Genomic DNA, 20,149 nt, shown 5'->3' on the forward strand with positions numbered 1-20,149 from the left:
GAAAAAGATTTTTAAAAAAAAGGGTGGGTGGAAGGGGAGGATATACACTTGGCTGCATGGCAGTGCTCTAGGTTACTCCTGGCTCTGTGCTCTGGAGTGATCGCTGGTGATGCTTGGTGAACCTTAGCTGCTGCCTGGGATCACACTAGGTCAGCCCCATTCAAAGGAAACACCTTAGCCCCTGTACTATCTCTCTGGTCCCGAAATCCTTGTTATAGGGGCCACACCTAGAAATCCACTCAGGCATTGCACATGATAGGCATGTGCTCTGCCACTTGAGCTGATTTCTTGGTCTAAGAAAAAGCATTTTAAAAAAGATCATCAAGGGGAGCTGGAGCGAAAGCACAGCAGGGAGGGCGTTTGCCTTGCATGCTGCCGACCCAGGTTTGATTCCTCCCTCTCGGAGATCCTGGCAAGCTACTGAGAGTATCCTGCCCGCACAGAAGAGCCCGGCAAGCTACCCGTGGAGTATTTGATATGCCAAAAACAGTAACAAGTCTCACAATGGAGACTTTACTTCAGCAAATCGAGGAACAATGGGATGACAGTGTTACAGTGCAGTGCTACTTCATTCTATAAAACACACTTTGCCTTATTTGCAATTGAACTTACACATACATCACAGTATAAGTTTAATGAAATAAAAAAAAATGGACGTGGTACAAATGATCGAAAACTACACCCTAGTAATACCATGCAATTTAAGTTTATTTATAAGCTTAAATAAATTTATATCAAGTATTTTGCAAAATTTTAAAAACATCTTAATGCACAATGAATTCTATACATATCTGAGTAGAAACAAAATTGGACATGAATTATGTTTGAAATTGTATAATATATGCTTATTTGTAAAAACTATTTTTAAAAATAAGTTAACACAGCAGAATTTTAGTGTTGATTTTTGCTATATTAGCATACTTCTATAGTACAAATAGGAAGAGCCACCTATTTCCATTTTATTTCTGCCATTAAATGTCAGTATTTAAGTAGTTTATACAACCTTGTCATCTCCAGCTTTCCTGCACAACAGTCAACATTTTCTGGTGATATTCTATATAGTTAATAATCAGTAAATTTTCCTTTTCGGCCCCACGCGAGATCGACCCCGGAGGCAACTGAACCACTTTGGACACGAGCGGCGCCCCCAAAATGCCTCCAAACTGTGTGCTCGGACCTTCTGGCCCAGGCGCTGCCGGCAGGGTATGGTCTTTTCTCTCTCAACTCTTTCTCTTTGAACGCGGCGAGGCAATAGCCGGTTTTTAGACTATACCGGAAGCCCGGGAAAGCCGATGGGGCGGGACTTCCGGATCCGCCCTGTGCTGGCTGACATTTAAGCACAGAGCCATGTGGGGACCCTCCTTTTTGGCCCCGCGCGAGATCAACCCCGGAGGCAACTGAACCACTTTGGACACGAGCGGTGCCCCCAAAATGCCTCCAAACTGTGTGCTCGGAGCTTCTGGCCCAGGCGCTGCCAGCGAGTGATGCAATTACCAAAAGAATTTTCCCTGGACTTTATATAGAAATCCAAAACCGCGCGGCTGCAGTTGCAGCCGCTCGACCTAATATCTCTTGATTGTCAGCAACGGGTAAATGTTCCTTTTTGGCAGGGCTTACCGTGGGGGGAAACTCCAAACAATAGTACTAAGTTTTTTGTTGAAGGGTAAAAGATTGTAGCGATAGAATTTTAGGCAGAATTTTCCCTGTACTTTATATAGAAACCCAAAACCGCGCGGCCGCGGCTGCCTAATGTCATCTAATCATCAGCAATATGAAATGGTTCCTTGGTAATGGGTTGAACTTTGGGGGGGACCATAATAGGGTTAAAGTTTGTAGCGACGTGTAATTTCTGGCTGTACTTTCCCTGGACTTTATACAGAAATTCAAAGCCGCGAGGCCGCTGCCATGGCCGCGCAACCTATTGTCATTTAATCATCACCAATATGAAATGGTTCCCTTTTAACGGGTCGGACTTTGGTGGGAAATCCTAACAAGAATAGTAAGTCTTTTGCTGAAATATTGAAGGCTACCAAAGTGGTAGCCACCTCTATAGACTGAACTAAGCCATATCCCCACGCCTGCTGAGAAGAAATATCCTTCTTTCTCGGGAAGAAACGCGGCGTGGCATTAACCATAGTATGATGTCCATTAAGCTGACACGGACCTGGTGGCGTGGGAATGGGATACAAGGGAATAAATTATTATGTACTTGGAACAGCGGGACGCTGGTGGAATCTTGAGCCGGGGCCGATACCAGCGTATTACTTTTGGTTCCAGAAACTGCTTGCAGACATTTTACCAGACTATCAACTAAGCCAGAGCCCCACGCCTGCTGATGACGGGAAATAACCATCTTTTTTGGTTTGTTTTCCCTTTGTCAGGCAGCGTGGTGATTACTAAACAGGCGTGATCTCAGTGGCGCGGGACGAGGGGGGAAAAAAATAGAAAAGTTATGTAACAAACAGCGGGACTTAATATCTCTACATTCTCAGCAATGAAGAGCCATCAAATGCTTCCTTGACAGTGGGACTGTCTTTTCTTTTTTGGGGGGAAACCCTAGCAGCAACAATAGTGAGTTATGTGTTGAAACATGGACTGTAACCAAGATAAAGCGTAAACGAAGTGAAACTTATCACTTACAAGGGCGGGGACTGGGGGGGGCGGGAGGGGGCGGGAGGTATAATGGGGTGGTTGGTGATGGAATATGGGCACGGGTGAAGGGAAGGGTGTTTGAGTATTGTATAACTGACATAATCCTGAGTTTTAAATTTTATTGAATCACCACATGGTGATTCAATAAAATTTAAATTAAAAAAAAAAACTGGGAACAAAAGTGGAGGGAAGGTCACAATGGTGGTGGAATTAGTGTAGGAACATTGAATGCCTATGACAACTGTATTATGAACAACTCCGTATGTTCATATAACCATGATGTTTAAATAAAGCAATAAGAAAAAGAAAAAAATGAAAAAAAAAATCAGTAAATTTTTATTCTACGGAAAAATCCTTTGTAAGACAACTCTTAGACTTGGCCTAAATTATATGAATTTATGTTCATTCATAAATTTTAAATAAACACGAGCCAAGCCTACAACTTCTGATACCCCAAGAAGACAAATTTATTATAATTAAACCTTATATCAAAGCTGATTGACATATGACAGTAAACCAGGATTGCACACAAGAAACTTGTTTGCAATATACATACTTAATATGTATGCTGGGCTGGAGCGATAGCACAGTGGTTGGGCTTTCGCCTTTCATGAGGCCAACCCGTGTTCGATTCCTCCGCCCCTCTCGGAGAGCCCGGCAAGCTACTAAGAGTATAGAGCCCGTGTGGCAGAGCCTGGCAAACTACCCGTGCTTATTGGATATGCCAAAAACAGTAACAATAAGTCTCTCAATGAGAGACATAACTGGTGCCCTCTCGAACAAATCGATGAGCAATGGGATGACAATATGTATGCCATATCTTAACAAGAAAAAACAATGAAAACTTAGGTTGACTATGTCCAGTTGATTTTAAATAATACTTCCTAATTATCTTGGCAATATTTGATTCAAAATGTCTCCAAGTACCTGCAAAACATCTTTTAATGTTCTTTTTTTTTTTGTTACATAGACATGTGACATTTCTACCTGGTTCACTGCGCATCTGTGTCCTTAAACTCCAAGCCACAGATCATATTGAGTCTTCTTCAACTTTGGCATTTCTCCAGTCTAGTAATTGAATTTCACTCTGTGCCTACTTTATCTGCTCTATTCATTCACTCTTTTACTTGTATAGAATCATGTTAAAACCATTCTTTTCTCCAGCCTTATTTCAGAATGTGGACTGCTGTTATTCTAAAATACTTACTTTTCTCTGTGTCTACTCCCTGATTAAAATCTACAATATTCAAGGGTCCATGCTAACTTTATTGCTTAAGTAAAAATGAAATAAAATACAATAGCCAATGGCTTCCAAGACCAATGAAAAAGTTCATTTCCATTAGCATGATGTATCATTTTCTCTCCTTGATAATGCAACGTTCTTTTGTAATTTTTGACAGTTTTTACCACTCCTAGAAAGAGTGATCGATAGATACTTTTACTTAACACTTCATCAAACATATTTGCTAAGTAATTATCAGGCTCTACTGCAGATACTTAGAATCAGTAGTGAACAAAAGCAGAAAGTGCATTGGAGCTTATAGGATTTTTCCCACCTTTTTCCTTTTACATGCTATGCTCAGATTTCAGTAAAACTCTGTCTTATCTTATCAGACTAAGAGTCTCAATCATCCTTTAAAAATTCTTCACTCAGGAGTTACTCCTAGCAGTGCTGAGGGGACCATATGGGATACCAGGGACCAAACCTGGGTAAGCAACATGTAAGGCCACCTGCTGTACTATCTCTCTGGCTCCTCTACCTTTTTCGCTAAGGCAAATAAGACAACTGTCCTAGGATATCTGTATCTATGTTTTAATTTCACTGTAGAAAATTTTAGTTTGGTGAATTAGGCAAAAATTTTAGAGCTTTGCTCTATTTCTGGGTGTTGAAAGAAGGTATTATTGAATATATCTTCATATATTTTTATATATAAGGTCCATATTTGTTCTAAAATGGTGATAACTGTACTTATCTTCATAAAATATCTTAGTATATAAATAAAACACCATGGCATTGGGACTGTATAAGTGCTACAGTGGTAGAGAATGCTCCTCACCATGTTTTCTGTAAAGGTATAATTTGGCTTTTTTGTTTGTTTGTTTGTTTGTTTTTGGTTTCTGGGTCACACCCAGCAATGCACAAGGATTACTCCTGGCTCATACACTCAGGAATCACTCCTGGCGGTGCTCGGGGGACCATATGGGGTGCTGGGAATCGAACCCGGGTCGGCAAACACCCTACCTGCTGTGCTATCGCTCCAGCCCCATAATTTGTTTTTTTGATGAGCATATATACAATTTTACTTGACTTGCAAAATTATGTCAGGTTCATCTGGGATCAAACTGACTACGCTACTTTAGATTCATGGTCCATATCCAGGCTGATCCAAGGGTTAACAAAATGTGTTTGCTTAGGGTTCATAAAGAAAAACTGAAATCGAGACACAGAGTAGAAGTGCTCTATTTAATAGGAATTTGAAATATTGTAGTCTAGGGATGATGCCCATAACAAGGAGGCGAAGCTCATCTAAGGATCTATACTGCGCTGGTAGTGCAGAGAAAGTCAATGTTGGGACTAATTAAGCCATGATACCTGTGCTCTATTGATCATTGCAGGAAAACCAATTAAATTGAAAAACACAGTGCTCTTACCCCAAGAGGCTGTTTTCTCATCTACAATTACGACTGATTGTCAAAAATGAAAATGAAAATAAACCTCGAACACCACTGTACGTAATGGGTCACAGTGGAACCTGATTTCTCAATACCAGAGGGATACATAGATGTGATTCAGCCTTGAGAGAAAAAGTCTTCTTACATCTCTGTTGGAAATGGGAGTAATGAACCTAAGCACCTGAGTTTAGTGGAAAATGTTGACACAGAATCTGCAAGGTCAGTATAGAGGTATGTGAATAGAAAGACTACAATTTGAGCACTAACAAGTGTGAATTGATAGAGGGAACCCTGGGGATACAGGATGCTTTACCCAGAATAGAGTTGACTGCAGGATCACAGACATTTACAAACAGTGAAATCTTGACTTTTGGTTAGACTTTATTGTTAATATCCCCAAGGATCTCTGAATCTGAAGAAATTTCTATTTCAGCCCTAAGTAAATCTAAAGACTGAAGGAAGTAGACTAGGAAATGAGTGCAAAGGAACACGGAAATGCATGGAATAAGGAACAGTTAGGATAACGCTATCTGTACTAGATATAGGAATGAGGGAGACAGTCATCCTATCAAAAGAACTGGTTATACTTGATATTTATGATGCCTAGTGAGGAAATGCAATATTAGGTACTATTCTTAGTATGTTGTACAACTTTGTAGTTCTGACGCTGTACTAAATCTATGGTGCCCAAATGGAAGCCCTAGCATATTTTAGGCAAGTTATTTAGCCTCTCTACTCTGCAGTGTCACCATTTCTGAAATGAAGGTAATAAGGATATTGACTCAAAAAAGGTTATTGTGAAGAGAAACATGTGCAAAGCAGTGCTACATGATCATCCGCTAACATTTTGTGGTTTACCAAAATAATAAAAAGGCAGATGATAGGAAATAAAAAAGGTTAACAGGAATATATTACAAATACATGTTTTTTAAAAAGTCTAAAATTAAAATTAGCAAAACAGAGAGAAAGCTGAATGCAAAACTCTAGAGAGAAAATATTAATTTTTTGGCTTGAATAAATGTTATCAAGTCCAGTTATTCAAATAAAATTCTCATCCAACAGGAGAGAGAACAATGCCCTGCCGCAGAGGCAGGGTGGGGTGGTGGGGGTTGGGATGGGGGTGGTGGGAGAGATACTGGGATCATTGGTGGAGGAGAATGGGCACTGGTGGAGGGATGTAAACTAAATACAAACATGAAAGTTTATAAGTTTGTAACTGTACCCCACGGTGATTCACTAATAAAAATTAAAATAATAATAATAATAATAATAAATAAAAATAAAACAAAATTATCTAAGACAATAAATGCAGTAGAACTTTCACAGCTAGAGACAGACAAAATGAGAATTAAGGAGTAGTGAGATAGTTCAGGGGTTAAGCTTCTTGCTTTGCACCCTGCCAGATCTGGTTCATATGGGCCCCAGAGCACCACCAGGGGTCACTCTCAGCACAGAACAAAGAATAGCACTTGAGCGCTGGTGGGTGTGACCACACCCACATTTTTCTTTAATTAATGGAAAAAAATTAATGGTAAAATGAACTGGAGAAAATATAGAAAACTTCATTCTTGAGACAACAGAATTACATGTCAATGATATATAGAAAGAATAACCAACTGGTACAACATCTACTAAGTCTAAAATAAGGTTTCAAGTACCCCGATTTGTCATTTTCATAGTAACAGCATTTTCATCCATTTTCAATGCAATAGCACTAAAAGAAAAGAAAATATGCAAATAAACAACCAATAATGATGAAGACAAATCCAGCAAGCTCCATATTGGCAATCTAAGGAACTTAGAAAGTTTTTATTTTAAATCATATGTCAAAGGTATAGGTACTACTTGAAAATGCACTGTCTTGTGTTGAGACCAGATATTTGAGAGGATTCCATAAAGACACATAACTGTGCGGGTTATATTAATCAATTAATTACTGTGGTTTGGGGGCCATACCCAGCTTGGTCTGCACTCAGGGATCACTCCTGGTTATTCTCAGGAGACCATATAGAATGCCAGGGATTGAAACCGGGTCATATGAATGCAAGGCAAATGCCCTAATCACTGTGCCACTGCTTCAGTCCCAAAGGAATGTATGAATGTTTCATTGATTTACTAAACAACCAAGAATCAAGAATCAAAAGACTAGAGTGTACATGGAGCCCAGGGAGCACTGTCGGATAGAGCTGGTCCCTGAGCATTGCTGAGCCCAAACAGCACTGCTTCACAGGTCCAAAGCATTGAACTAGCAATAGATTAGTCAATTATTTCTGAGTGTCCTCAAGCCCCTTGAGCACTGCTTGGGAGGAAAGAAACAAACTAAACTGAACTGGGTGTGAGTGATAAACTATGTACTGCACGCAAACTGTCCTCCTTCCACCAATGTGGAACAGAAATGCTTAAGCTGCTTTAGAGTTTGGTTTGCCCTCCTTAGACAATGAGGGTTGAACCCACCTCTATAGAGAATCTAAATAATGAATTCATATTTAGAATAACAACATATGTCTGAGAAGATGCTGACGATAATTTTACATCTCAAATATTGAAGCCCTAGGTGAAAATGAAATATGTTTTGTGCAGATATAAATTTGAATTAAAAATATGTATATACATATGTATGTTCAGAATAAAATTCACGGCAGAGCCTGGCAAGCTACCCATGGTGTATTGGATATGCCAAAAACAGTAACAATAAATCTCACATTGAGAGATGTTATTGGTGCTCTCTTGAACAAATCGATGAACAACGGGATGACAGTGACAGTGACAGTATATTAAACAATAATTTATTTTTAATATTTCTTAAGTAACATGGCAGGGCCTGGCAAGTTACTCTGGCGTATTCAATATACCAAAAACAGTAACAAGTCTCACAATGGAGACATTACTGGTGCCTGCTTGAGCTAATCGATGAGCAACGGGATGACAGTGATACAGTGAATGTACATTTTATTTTCTTTCCATACTTGAGGATCACTTTTGGAATGAAGGTAACCTTAAATAAAGTATCTAATCTCACATAAATGGTGAAAAAAAACTAGATTAAATTTATATAAGTACTAAAATAAAATGATTCAAAACTATTATTCACAAGAGATGTACTCTCAAAAAAAATAAAAAAACATAATTACTTAGCTTCAGCATTTTTATATAATGGTTTTAATGGGAGCAAAGATAATAATCTCATTAAATCCTGACATAAATCTGGAAAGGAGAAAAAAGTAACAAGCAAATGAAAATGTAACTCAGTTTGAGAAAATTAGGAAAATTTAAAAAAGTGAAAATTAATGAACTAAAGGAGATCACACTGTCAATAAAATAGAATAGTTTTGTAAGAGAAATATTATGAATGTATTAGCAAGATAAACATAAAACAATGAATCTAGAATATCATATTGTCAGCTGAATATGACTCAAAATTTCCTGGTATAAATTAGCTGAAAAAAATACATAAAATGAGCAATGTAATTATAATGTACTATTCAGACTTAATTAGGACTCTGATGGGCTGCTGCCTTCAGTTTAGGGAGCAATAATTTCTAAGTGATACATTAACTATAGAACTTAAGGGACAGTTGAAGAAAAGGGGAAAATGTCAATTACAGACTATTCATGGTACCATAGATAATGATGTTAGATGTTTTATGCTAAACAAACATTTATATAATTTGTATTTGTACTGTCTGAGTCACAGACAATAAATCATAAAATGTACGAACTATATAAAATCATAAAGTTCGATTCCAGCTCCATGACTTTCATAGGATTTTAAAAATGTTCACTATTAGCCTTTTAGCTTGAGTCACACTTGTAAAATGGAAATTATAATGAAACTGAACTCACAGATTTATCAGGGAATAGAGAGAACTAATATATGTGACATTCTCAGCACAGTGCCCCAAATGCATTTTAGACATTAGCTACATAATGCAGTCATTCAGAAACTTAAAGATCTAACTATGTCACACACTAACTAAAATATTTGAAAAAAAAAACTGTTTGTCTCTCTATGGTACGTTTGTAACTACAAATGCAGAAAGATGCAATTTATTGCTCTAACACTTTTAGGTAAATTATATATATGTATATACATATATATGTTTATATATGTATATATCTTTGAAAATCGGCCCGGGTTCAGTTCCTCCTTCCCTCTCGGAGAGCCTGGCAAGCTACGGAGAGTATCTTGCCTGCATGGCAGAGCCTGGCAAGCTACCCATGGCATATTTGTATGCCTACTCTCATGATGGAGACATTACTGATGCCCGCTCGAGCAAATCTATGAGCACTGGGATGACAGTGATACAGTGATGCTTTCCATATGAAATTCCTCTATGGGATCTTCATTGTGTTGGTTAACATGGAGAAATACTTTCATATTATTACATTGGTTTGTCATTTCTTCCCCAGGGAGCAATAAGTTAATTGAGTAAATCCCACCACAGTGCTCATGAGACACACCCAATATCATAAGGCACTCCCAGTCCTCTGTGTTTATCTTTAACCTCTCCTTTATGCTCTCCTTCCGCTATCTGTTAATCAGTTCATCCTCAAATCAGACCCTGTGACTTGTACAGTCAAATTCTTCTGAGGGCTCTGGATTTTGTATATGTAAGTAGAATATTGCTTTTCTCTTTCCTTTACGTCATTTGTGTAGTTTATTGTAGTACAATGTACTTTTTGTACAGACACAGGAAGACATTAAATGCTAAGCTTTTGTAACATGAGGGTTAATTGACTCCGAATAATACTTACTCCTGAGCATCCATCATATTTATTTGACCTAAGCCTCAGTTGCCCTTACTTCCTGACACCCTCAAAAGAAGGATCTTGGTATCTTGGCAAGGGACTTGGGTAAACCCAGGGCAAGCTGTAAGCTACCTCTGGCATTAGAAAAGGACAAGTTAAGCATCATAAGAAGTATAATAAGTCAAGAGCACAGTCATAGAACAAACTCTGTTATGATTCAAAAATTAACTGAATAAGGACCCTGTTGTGGTTAGGAAAGACTAAGCTGGCCTGAGGACTGTAGTCTGGCATATACAGTGAGATGTCCCCTGAAGAGTCATCCTTTAAACTAAACATCTCTTACTGTGTCCATAAAAAAATGGCTGTAGCACTGTGGCACTGTCATCCCATTGTTGATTGATTTGCTCAAGTGGGCAACAGTAATGTCTCCATTTTGAGACTTGTTGTTACTATTTTTGGCATATTGAATACACCACAGGTAGCTTGCCACGCTCTGCCGTGCAGGCAGGATACTCTGGGTAGCTTGCCAGACTCTCCGAGAAGGATGAAGGAATCGAACCCGGATCGGCTGCGTGCAAGGCATATGCCCTACCCGCTGTGCTATTATTAAGCAGTAAATTTAAATGGCTTTCTAGCTAAGGAAAAAAGAAAGAAATACACTCTTAGATGGAATCCCACACTTGGGTAGATCTAGCAGGCATCTAGAGTGCTGAGCCCCCTAGATGAGGTTCTGCCATTGAGCAAAATCCCCCAGAAGAACTTCCCCAGAGAAGGGCTTTACCTCTGTTCATTGTTTATGATAATGTTCAATCACACCTATGTGGAATTGGTACCCCCAACACGTCATGATTTCTCTATATCTAATGCTGTGAGACTCAAACACTGATTACCAACTGGCCTAGTGACCCCCCGTTCCTTTTTTTGTCCATTCCCATCAGCTAGCCAAGGAACAGAGAGTCAACCCCAAACCAAGAGGACCTGTCATCATTGCAGGAGAGCTGGTGACCACCCAGGAACAGCGACACTTTTGGTTGCTTGTGTTGGGGTGCTCAAGTCTTTCTCCTGGATCTGTGCTCAGGAATCTCTCCTGGCAGTGTTCCCAAGACCAAACCTGGATCAACCATGTGCATAGCAAGCACTCTGCATGCTGTGTTATTTCTCTAGGCCCCTAAACATGGAAAAACCTTATTTCTCTAAAAAGGGGGGATGGGAGAGAGGGGAGTAGTGACTCAAGGGGAAAAGTACCTGCCTTGCAGGCGTGAAGTCCTGGACATGGCCCCCACACTACTGGGGGGATTCTTCCAGTTCTCTAGTAATATTTTTTTCCAGTGCCTGTTGCATCTGAAAATAGTCAAATATTATTTATAATGGCTAATGAGATATTATAAACTAAGAATTTAAAATGTGGTCTTCAAGATCTTCGAGTCTAGACTAGAAGTAGAAATTGCTTAGGTAGAAAAGTAAACACATAAGTTCTTAATTTTAGAAATAGGGCATATAAATATGCTATCTGGATTACTTGAAAAAATTAACAATTACTACTGTCCCATTAAACAGACATAATTGCCAAAGAATGATATTTGATTTTATTGGTACAAAATTCAAGTTGAATTTTATTTTGCATTTCTTAGAAAATCTGCTTTTGAAAAATAGTTTCTCACGCTAGTCTATTTTCATTCCCTACAAATATGACCTGGATCCATAAAAATTAAAAACAATAAATTTTATTCTATGTTTTTAACTTACCTTTTTAGCTCATTTGCCAATGATTTTCTAACTTTATTTATTTTTTTATTTTCTAACTTTAAGTTCTTTTAGGAAGAGCTGCTTACTTTTTTCCAATTCCTTTTTAATTTTTTTCTTTTTCTTTTTTATTTATTTTTAAAATTAATTTATTCTTTTTTGGATTATACTATCATTTTTAATTTTAATAAAATAGATAATTTCATATTACATAGAGAACAACTCCATCCACTCATTGCTGATAAAACTTTAGAAATATCTCTATAAAAAGTTTAGTATTTGATTGGAAATTACTCCATTAGAACTTAATTTCTACTGGTACAGTGTTCCCATCCTCACCCCTGTTCTTAGTGAGAAAATTTTAGAATACAGAAAAGTACAAAAAATAAGACAAGATATCCATATACCACAATCCAGAATTACCTAATATTGATATATTTACTTGCAGTCTTCTGTTTCTGAGAAAAGGATGTTTGTATATATATCTATATCTATCTATCTATCTATCTATCTGTCTGTCTGTCTATCTATCTATCTATCTATCTATCTATCTATCTATATATATATATATATATATATCTCAAGCCAAGCCCATTCCCGCTCCACACACATCCCCTTCACTCTTCACAAGCAACCTTATAGTTTGCTGTGTCCTTCCAATTCATTTCAAATACATAAAAAAAACCACTAACAGACATATATATCCATTATCAATATATAGTTCTAAATTTCATGAGGAAAAATTTAGCTCAAATTTACAAAAATGTCATCATCATGTAATGTGATTCTACAACTTCATTCTCTCCCATTTTGAGATCTTTAACTGTAATACAAGTAGATCACATTTGTTCATTTTACAGATATACATTATATAATAGGTTTTGCAATTTTGTTGCTGATGAGAGCTTGTCATTTCCAGTTTATGGTTACTACAAATCATGCCACAGCAAACAGCCTGATATATTTATCCTGAGCTTTACATACTACAGGGCAGAACTGCTGGGTATTTTGAATCTGTTATAAGAATGTTCTCCTACTCCCAAAGTCACCACCATTTTAGTATATGTAGCATTTTCATATTTCTGGTTTAATACCTTTGGATCTTAACCACTTTAAGAACTTCTTGTCCACAGTCTATATTTTTTTCCCTTGGAGAAAAAAATTACCTCCAAATCATTTTAAAATAGTTCCATTATCTTCTCATAGTCCTGAAGCCATTCCTATATTCTAAATTCTAATAAATGCCATTGTTTTCAGAATGTCTTCTGTTCTATTGGTTCAATACCATAAAATGGTTTTCTGTCCCAATATTCACTTATTTTCTTATAGTATTGTGAATATCTTCAGAACTAAGCAGACAGAAATAACAACAATTTTTTTTCCATTTCTGCATGTAGTGGAAATTTGTCCAGTTTTAGCACTAACTTTGCTTTATAACTTTTGTTGGGCACCAGCTTTGCATCATAAAACTGTCTTTCTGTTCAGTATTAATCATCATGTCCCTTATTCTTGTTTTCCTCACATGTGATGTTTATCTTCAAAACAATTATTTATGATGTCCTATGAACTATAAAATTCTTTTCCAAGATATCCAAGATACTCAAAGGGTATTTAGTGAGTATGAATTTTCTGGTGTGGGATGTGGTGTGACTTCAGGCTGAAAGCTTTCCCACACTCACTACACTGATATGGTTTCTTACCTGTGTGTATTCTTTTTTTTTTTTTTTTTGCTTTTTGGGTCACATCCAGCTATGCTCAGGGGTTACTCCTGGCTTTGCACTCAGGAATTACTCCTGGCGGTGCTTGGGGGACCATATGGGATGCCGGGGATTGAACCCGGGTCGGCCGCGTGCAAGGAGAACGCCCTACCCGCTGTGCTATCGCTCCGGCTCCACCTGTGTGTATTCTTAAATGTAGAGCCAGGGTTGAAAACTGAGAAAGCTTTCCCACACTCATTACATCCGTAAGGTTTCTCACCTGTATGGCTTCTGACGTGAACGGTGACAGATGAACTCTGAGAGAAAGCTTTTCCACACACATTGCATTCATAAGGCTTATCCCCTGAATGAATTCTCATGTGTACAATAAGTGATGCTTGTTGAGAAAAGGCTTTTCCGCATTCATTACACTCATAGGGCTTCTCACCAGTGTGGATGTTTTGATGTTTTATGAGGTACTTCTTCTGGCCAAAAGCTGTTCCACATTTATTGCATTTAAACGGTTTCTCTCCAATATGAATCTTCTCATGCTCAGTAAGGTTGGATTTGCCACTGAAGGCTTTTCCACACTCCTTACAAACAAAGGGCTTCTCTCCTGTGTGAGTTCTCTGGTGTCTGATGAGGTTTGACTTCTGAATGAATGCTTTCCCACAATTCTTACACTGAAAAGGTTTCTCTCCGGTGTGAATTTTCTGATGTGTAAGAAGGTTTTCCTTCTGGCTGAAGGATTTTCCACACTGGTGACATTCAAAAAGCTTCTCCCCAGTATGAGTGTTTTGATGTTTAATGACATACTGCTTTTGGCTGAAGGCTTTTCCACATTCATTACATTCAAAGCATTTCTCTCTATTATGAAAATGCTCATGTTCAGTGAGATTTGATTTTTGGTTGAAGACTTTCCCACATATCTTACAGGCAAAGGGGCCACCCCCACTATTATTTCTCTGTTGACTGAGGTGTGACATCTGAATGGAAGTTTTCCCACATTCACCAGATTTCTCTACAGTAGAAATTTTTTGACAAATGATTTGCTTTTGGTTGAAAGTATTTACACATTTCTTACATTCTTACAAAGTATTTACACATTTCTTACATAAAATTTCTCTGTGTAGAGAAATGTAGAATAATGGGTATGTTACAAAGGAAAACTTGACCATTCAAAGCTTCTTAAGTATAATTTTCAAGTAAAATAACTTTTGTTACTTTCACTGGTTCCTTTCCAGTATGTGTAGGGAGCCATTTTACAAGCCCGGCTCTTATCCTCTAGTCAAGTGGAGGCTTACTTGGGATTCCTGTAACAAGGTCACCACTGCTGACCTTACTGATCTTATCAGTTCGCCATTCCTCTTACTAGCCAACGCCCATACCTGATCTGCCCAACGCCCATGCCTGATCTGCATTTTACTATTGTTCCTATTGGGGGTCCAAGCATGCGTACTGCCCCCTCCCACCAAGAGATATAAGTATTGTAACTGCTGTGAATAAACTCTCTCTCCTCCTCCTTCTGACTCTGCGTCTGTTCATTCGGTTACGTCCCCTCCTTAACCCCACGAGGGGTCCTCCCTGCGGGACAGGACGGGACCCCCACATCTGGCGCCCAGCGTGGGGCACTAGGGGACCACCGAACGCCCGGTCAAGTTCACGTCGGCCGACGAATTCACGGAAAAGTGAGTGTCTCTGAGGGTCGCCTCTCTCTTGGCGCACACCCTGGTATGGGACCGGGCTCGAATACAGTCTCGTGTTAAGGACGAGACGGTCACTGGCGGAAAGGCTTGAATTCCCTTGTCTTGTGTGTATGTGTGAGTGATTGTGCAGTCTTGGACGTCCTCGTCCTTGTACTGAGTCTGTGGCTCCACGACTTGGCATCCTTAAGATCCCTTTAAGGTTACGGAGTCCGATTGGGCTGTCTGCGATTCCACGAGGAACATATGGTCTAGGGTGGTGCTGGTTTAGACACCGGCCGCAAGTCACCTCTCAGGCTGATCTACTATGGCTAAGTTCCTCACCGGCCAGACATGCATCTGAGTGGTTTGTTATGAGTGTCCCCGTCCCCCCCGCCCCTTCTTGTGTCTTTTGTGTTTTCATTTCTGTCGAGTTGGCAGAAACTACCTCCCAGTGTAGACAGTCACTGGTGGAAGGTCGAATCCCTTTGTCCTGTGTTTTCATTTCTGTCGAGTTGGCAGAAACAGCCTACCAGTGACCCTTTCTTTTCTCTTCTTGCTTTATTGTCTGCTTATCCTCTGTTTCCTTCACCTGTGTTCACCCTTGGGAATTCCCCGTTTGTTGCATCTTTATTCTAGCTATCTTTATCCTAGCTGCTATTTCCATTTTTTGAACGGTGCCTTTTCCGATTCCGCCCTTTTACTCCCTAGAATTATGGGACAAAAACCTTCTAAACAGGAGCTCTTTATCAATAGCCTGAAAGACTCCCTTAAAGACCGTGGAGTAAAAGTAAGGAAAAAAGACCTAGTGCAATTTTTTCTCTTTATAAAAGATATTTGCCCCGGGTTCCCTCAGGAGGGGACTATTAGTAAAAATAAATGGGCCAGAGTAGGTGATTGTATGGAAGATTATTATAAACGGTTTGGTCCTGAGAAAGTTCCTACTTCCGCTTTTTTTTATTGGAACTTAATAAATGAGACTCTTAAGCCGCAAAAAAGACAGCCAGAGAATCAGCACCTGGTTTCTGAATCCAAGACCTTTCTAAGGAAAAAGTATAAGAATTTCAAGGCTCCCTTAGTTGGTGGGGATGAGGTCCCCTCCATGCAGAAGGCTGACTCCTCAAATTCTAATGTATACTCTGACCATTCTGCCCCCCTACCTGAGCCCTCCCGAGCGGAGGCACCTCCAAAACTTTATCCTGTGATTTTTGATATCCCTGATCCTTCTCCTCCCGAACCCGAATTCTTACCCCCAGAGGACGGGGCTATCCAGGAAGATGAGGTAGCGAGGAATCAGCCCTCAGCCCCTTGGCCCTCATTGGAAAACAAGCCACCCCCTTATCTGTCCCATGCCACTGCCTTTTTTAATTCCCCATATAATACCAGTGAGGCAGTCCGCCAGCTCACCCGGGACACTGCTGCCTTACGCGCAGTCCTACAACAGAAGCAGGAATATGTCCACCTTTTGACTCAAATAAGGCAGCTGGATAAAGAACTAGTAAGTGCCCAGCAGCCTTCTGCCCCCTCTCAAGGACCTAGTAAGAAAAGCTCGGTCTCTCCTTCGCCCCGCCACACTTTAGCGTTAAAACCCGTGGCTGCTTTTCCAGTTACCAGGTCCCATTCTCGGGCCCCCAATTACCCCACCTCCGCCACGGCTCCACCCGATGATGATTCCTCAGATAGAGAAGCGGAGGAGGCCGATCTGCCTGAAGAAGGGGCACACGCTGGAGAGGAAAATCCTAAGGACGTAATTCCTCAGGCACCAACCCGCCAAAGCTATAGTAGATTAAAATTTGGGGACCTGAAAGATTTAAAGGCTGCTGTTTCTTCTTGCGGCCCTACTGCTCCCTTTACGCTTGGCCTTTTGGACTCCCTTAGTGAGGGATGGCTCACGCCAAACGACTGGTTCTCAATCGCTAAGGCTGTCCTCAGTAGAGGAGACTATCTCTTGTGGAAAGCAGATTATTCTGATCAATGCCAAGATATGGCGCGCGGCAATGTCTTGGCAGGAGGCTCTTCCTCATCCTGGGTCTTTGCTAAATTTCAGGGTCAAGAACCATTTGATTCTAACGAGGTGCAGGCTCAATTTCCCCCAGGGCTACTTGCTCAGATACAAACCGCTGCCCTCCGGGCCTGGAGGAGACTTCCCTCTAAAGGGTCAGTCGTAACATCCCTAGCCAAGGTTCATCAGGGAGCTAATGAGCCCTATAGTGATTTCATTGGGCGCCTCACAGAGGCAGCTGAAAAACTTATGGGAAGCGAAGAGACAGATAATGAGCTGATCCGCCACCTGGCCTATGAGAATGCTAACCCCACCTGCCAGGCCGCACTTCGCCCCCATAAGCGTGGAAAGACCCTTTCAGAATACATCCGGCTATGCTCCGATGTCGATCCCACCGCCCAAAAAATAGGGCTTGCTATAGGGGCGGCCTTCAAACAGTTCAACCAGTGAACAGCCAGGACAGGCTGTGCTTTGGCTGTCAGCAGCCTGGACATTTTTTAAAAAACTGTCCCAATAAAAAATCACAGCCCAGGCCTAAAACTCTTTGCCCTGAGTGCAAACAGGGCTTCCACTGGGCATCAGAGTGCCGCCAGAAGGCCAAGCCGGGAAACTTGATTCGGGGCCAGCCCCAGGCCCGGCAAAACCAGGGGATGTTCCCAGCTGCAGCCCTTCTCCCCAGTGTGGAGCTTCAGAGCTCCAGTCAATAGATTCACTACAACCAGCCACTGCAGGGAGCAATGTGTTGGATATTCCCTGTCCTGATACAGTTACCATTTGCCCCACTCAGAGTCCCGACATATTAAATTCTGGTGTAAAGGGACAAGATTTGAGCCCCCAGGTAGAAAGGGAGCTTGCTCAAGTGAACCTTGCAAGCAGCACATCAGGTTTTCATGGTTGTCTGGAGGATTTCTTGACAGTGAAGGTAAAGGTGTCGCCAATCTCTGACTCTACTCATGGAGTGCATCTAGAATCTCAGCAACAAGCGGCTGAGTTCAGGGAACAGGAAGCTATCCCGAGTATGGGATATGCAGAGCTGAGTTCTGTACCTAATGGGCATCTGGTTTTGAGCCAGGATAAAAGTAAGGAAATTTGGAATCAAAGAGTTGTGTCTATTGGTGAATTTGCACTGGCAAACCAAGCAGAACTTTGTATAAAAGGGCTCAGCTACCCTGAGAGGCCTCAGTCAGGTCAGAGGTGGAGAAAGCCTTGTCAAGTTTCTAGTCTTAATTCCAAAGACCATCAGTCAGGAACTCAGTCTGGACAACTGAATCTTAAGTTTTTTATCAGAACCTGTGGTGATATGCTATTTCCAAAGAAGATTATTCAAAAATTCAGGCTGGTACAGTTTTATTTTTGGGGAAGTGAACTTCTACTTCTAGTTCATGAGATGCCACCTCTAGGAAAACGGCTTCAGGGCCAGTGGGTACGTGGTTATTCTCCCACTCAGCAATTGCTTATTGACCCAGGAGGCACAGAGATGCCTCATTCCTGGGTGCTCACCCACTCAGCCACTACAGATGCTGAGTCTGGTGAGGGACAGAAGGCATTGTCACTAGGATACTTCTGCTTGTGTGTGTGCATGGTTATGAAGCAGGTTATTTTGGATACCAGAAAAGAGCTCCCAATGAAGGCTGTAACTTGCCACATTGGTTTTTTCATTGCCCATGTGCCAGGGCTGGCTAATATCATCTCAAACTCAGTTTATGCTGTTGGTTTCTTCCCTGGTATTATGACTATGTCTCTAAATGCATCAAACACTATAGTTCAAAAATTGCTTCAGCAGCTACAAGCTGTTTTACAAAAGTGCTCTGAATTTTTTTTTCCTTTTCCTTTATTACTCTTATCTGATCTCATTCTGGTCTGACTGGATCTATGACTTGAGCACAGTTTAAAAAAAAAAAAAAAAAGGAGGTATGCCCCGTTTGACTCCTTGTCCTTGACACTGTTCACTTTAAACTTTTAAAATTTACCTTAAGGAGAGCCATATACAGCAGCTGAAAGGCATTTTCAGGAAAATGCACAGACTCAGGAAACTACTAATTCTCCTATGTGGATTAAAATTGACAAATTGGATAGCAGGGAGACTCCTCACTCGAGGAAAAGGCTATTTTTTTTTTTTTTCAACAGACAACCCCACCAAGAAACTTTGGGTCCCGTTTTGCATTCCATCAGGAGCCGAATTCATCTGCCTGCTTTAACTTTCAGAACTCTGCAGTTTTACAACCCTCCAAATTCCAGCCACAAGCCATCACCAAGCTGATTTCAGCTGGAAGCCACAAGGAAACCAGAGGAGGAGCTTGCATCAGAGGGCCTGCAGCAAAGGCCTCTAGCTCCTCTATCATATCACAAGGCCACATTAAGAGCATTCCTTGTATCCTTCTTTTACAGGTTGTAGAATGGAAACCGCCAGGACCCCATATTTTGGATTAATAATTCTTTACTTTTACCCTTTCCTTGGAATTCACAGGTGCCTCAGTTTCCAAAGGAGGAAGGAATGACTTTTAACAGGAACACCTTCTCATTTCTCTCTAGGATATCCATTTGTATTGGAGCTTTTCCTCTGTCTCTTTATCCACAGGCGTGGAGATGTACCAAACCCCAATGGTCGAAGCCTTTAATAACTTTAAAAAGTATTTTTTCCAAACATAAGCTAGGTTGCACAGATTTGACTGCTAGTGAACCTGACCAGAGAATGGCTGCATCCCTCTGCTGAAGGACTCCTGACAGAAGTTGTGATGCTCCTGTTCCAGTGCTCCCTGCCTGATCCAGTACTTCATGAAATTCATCAGACTCCTATAGCTGCTCCTCTAGGACTCATTGCTGTGACCACTACTGCTGCTGCTGCAGAAACAACTCTTCAATTTTGATCCAGACACTTCATTTCTTCAGAATGGGACTAACTGACTCTCATCATTGGTGACTTGCCTCACCCTTGGACAGTGCAGGACAAT

At 40.5% G+C, this 20,149-nt stretch overlaps 1 protein-coding gene across 1 annotated transcript; it reads right to left on the bottom strand.

Annotated features, from left to right (window-relative positions):
- Positions 1–12,473: 12,473 nt before the first annotated feature.
- Positions 12,474–14,500, bottom strand: LOC101540170 (zinc finger protein OZF). Its single transcript, XM_055147477.1, is given in 3 exon segments — positions 12,474–13,517; positions 13,713–13,753; positions 13,755–14,500. Coding segments are annotated over 3 exon segments (876 nt in total). The 3' UTR covers positions 12,474–13,428.
- Positions 14,501–20,149: the final 5,649 nt, after the last annotated feature.

This window comes from Sorex araneus, chromosome 9, assembly GCF_027595985.1.
Source record: "Sorex araneus isolate mSorAra2 chromosome 9, mSorAra2.pri, whole genome shotgun sequence".
Taxonomy (NCBI): Eukaryota; Metazoa; Chordata; class Mammalia; order Eulipotyphla; family Soricidae; genus Sorex; species Sorex araneus.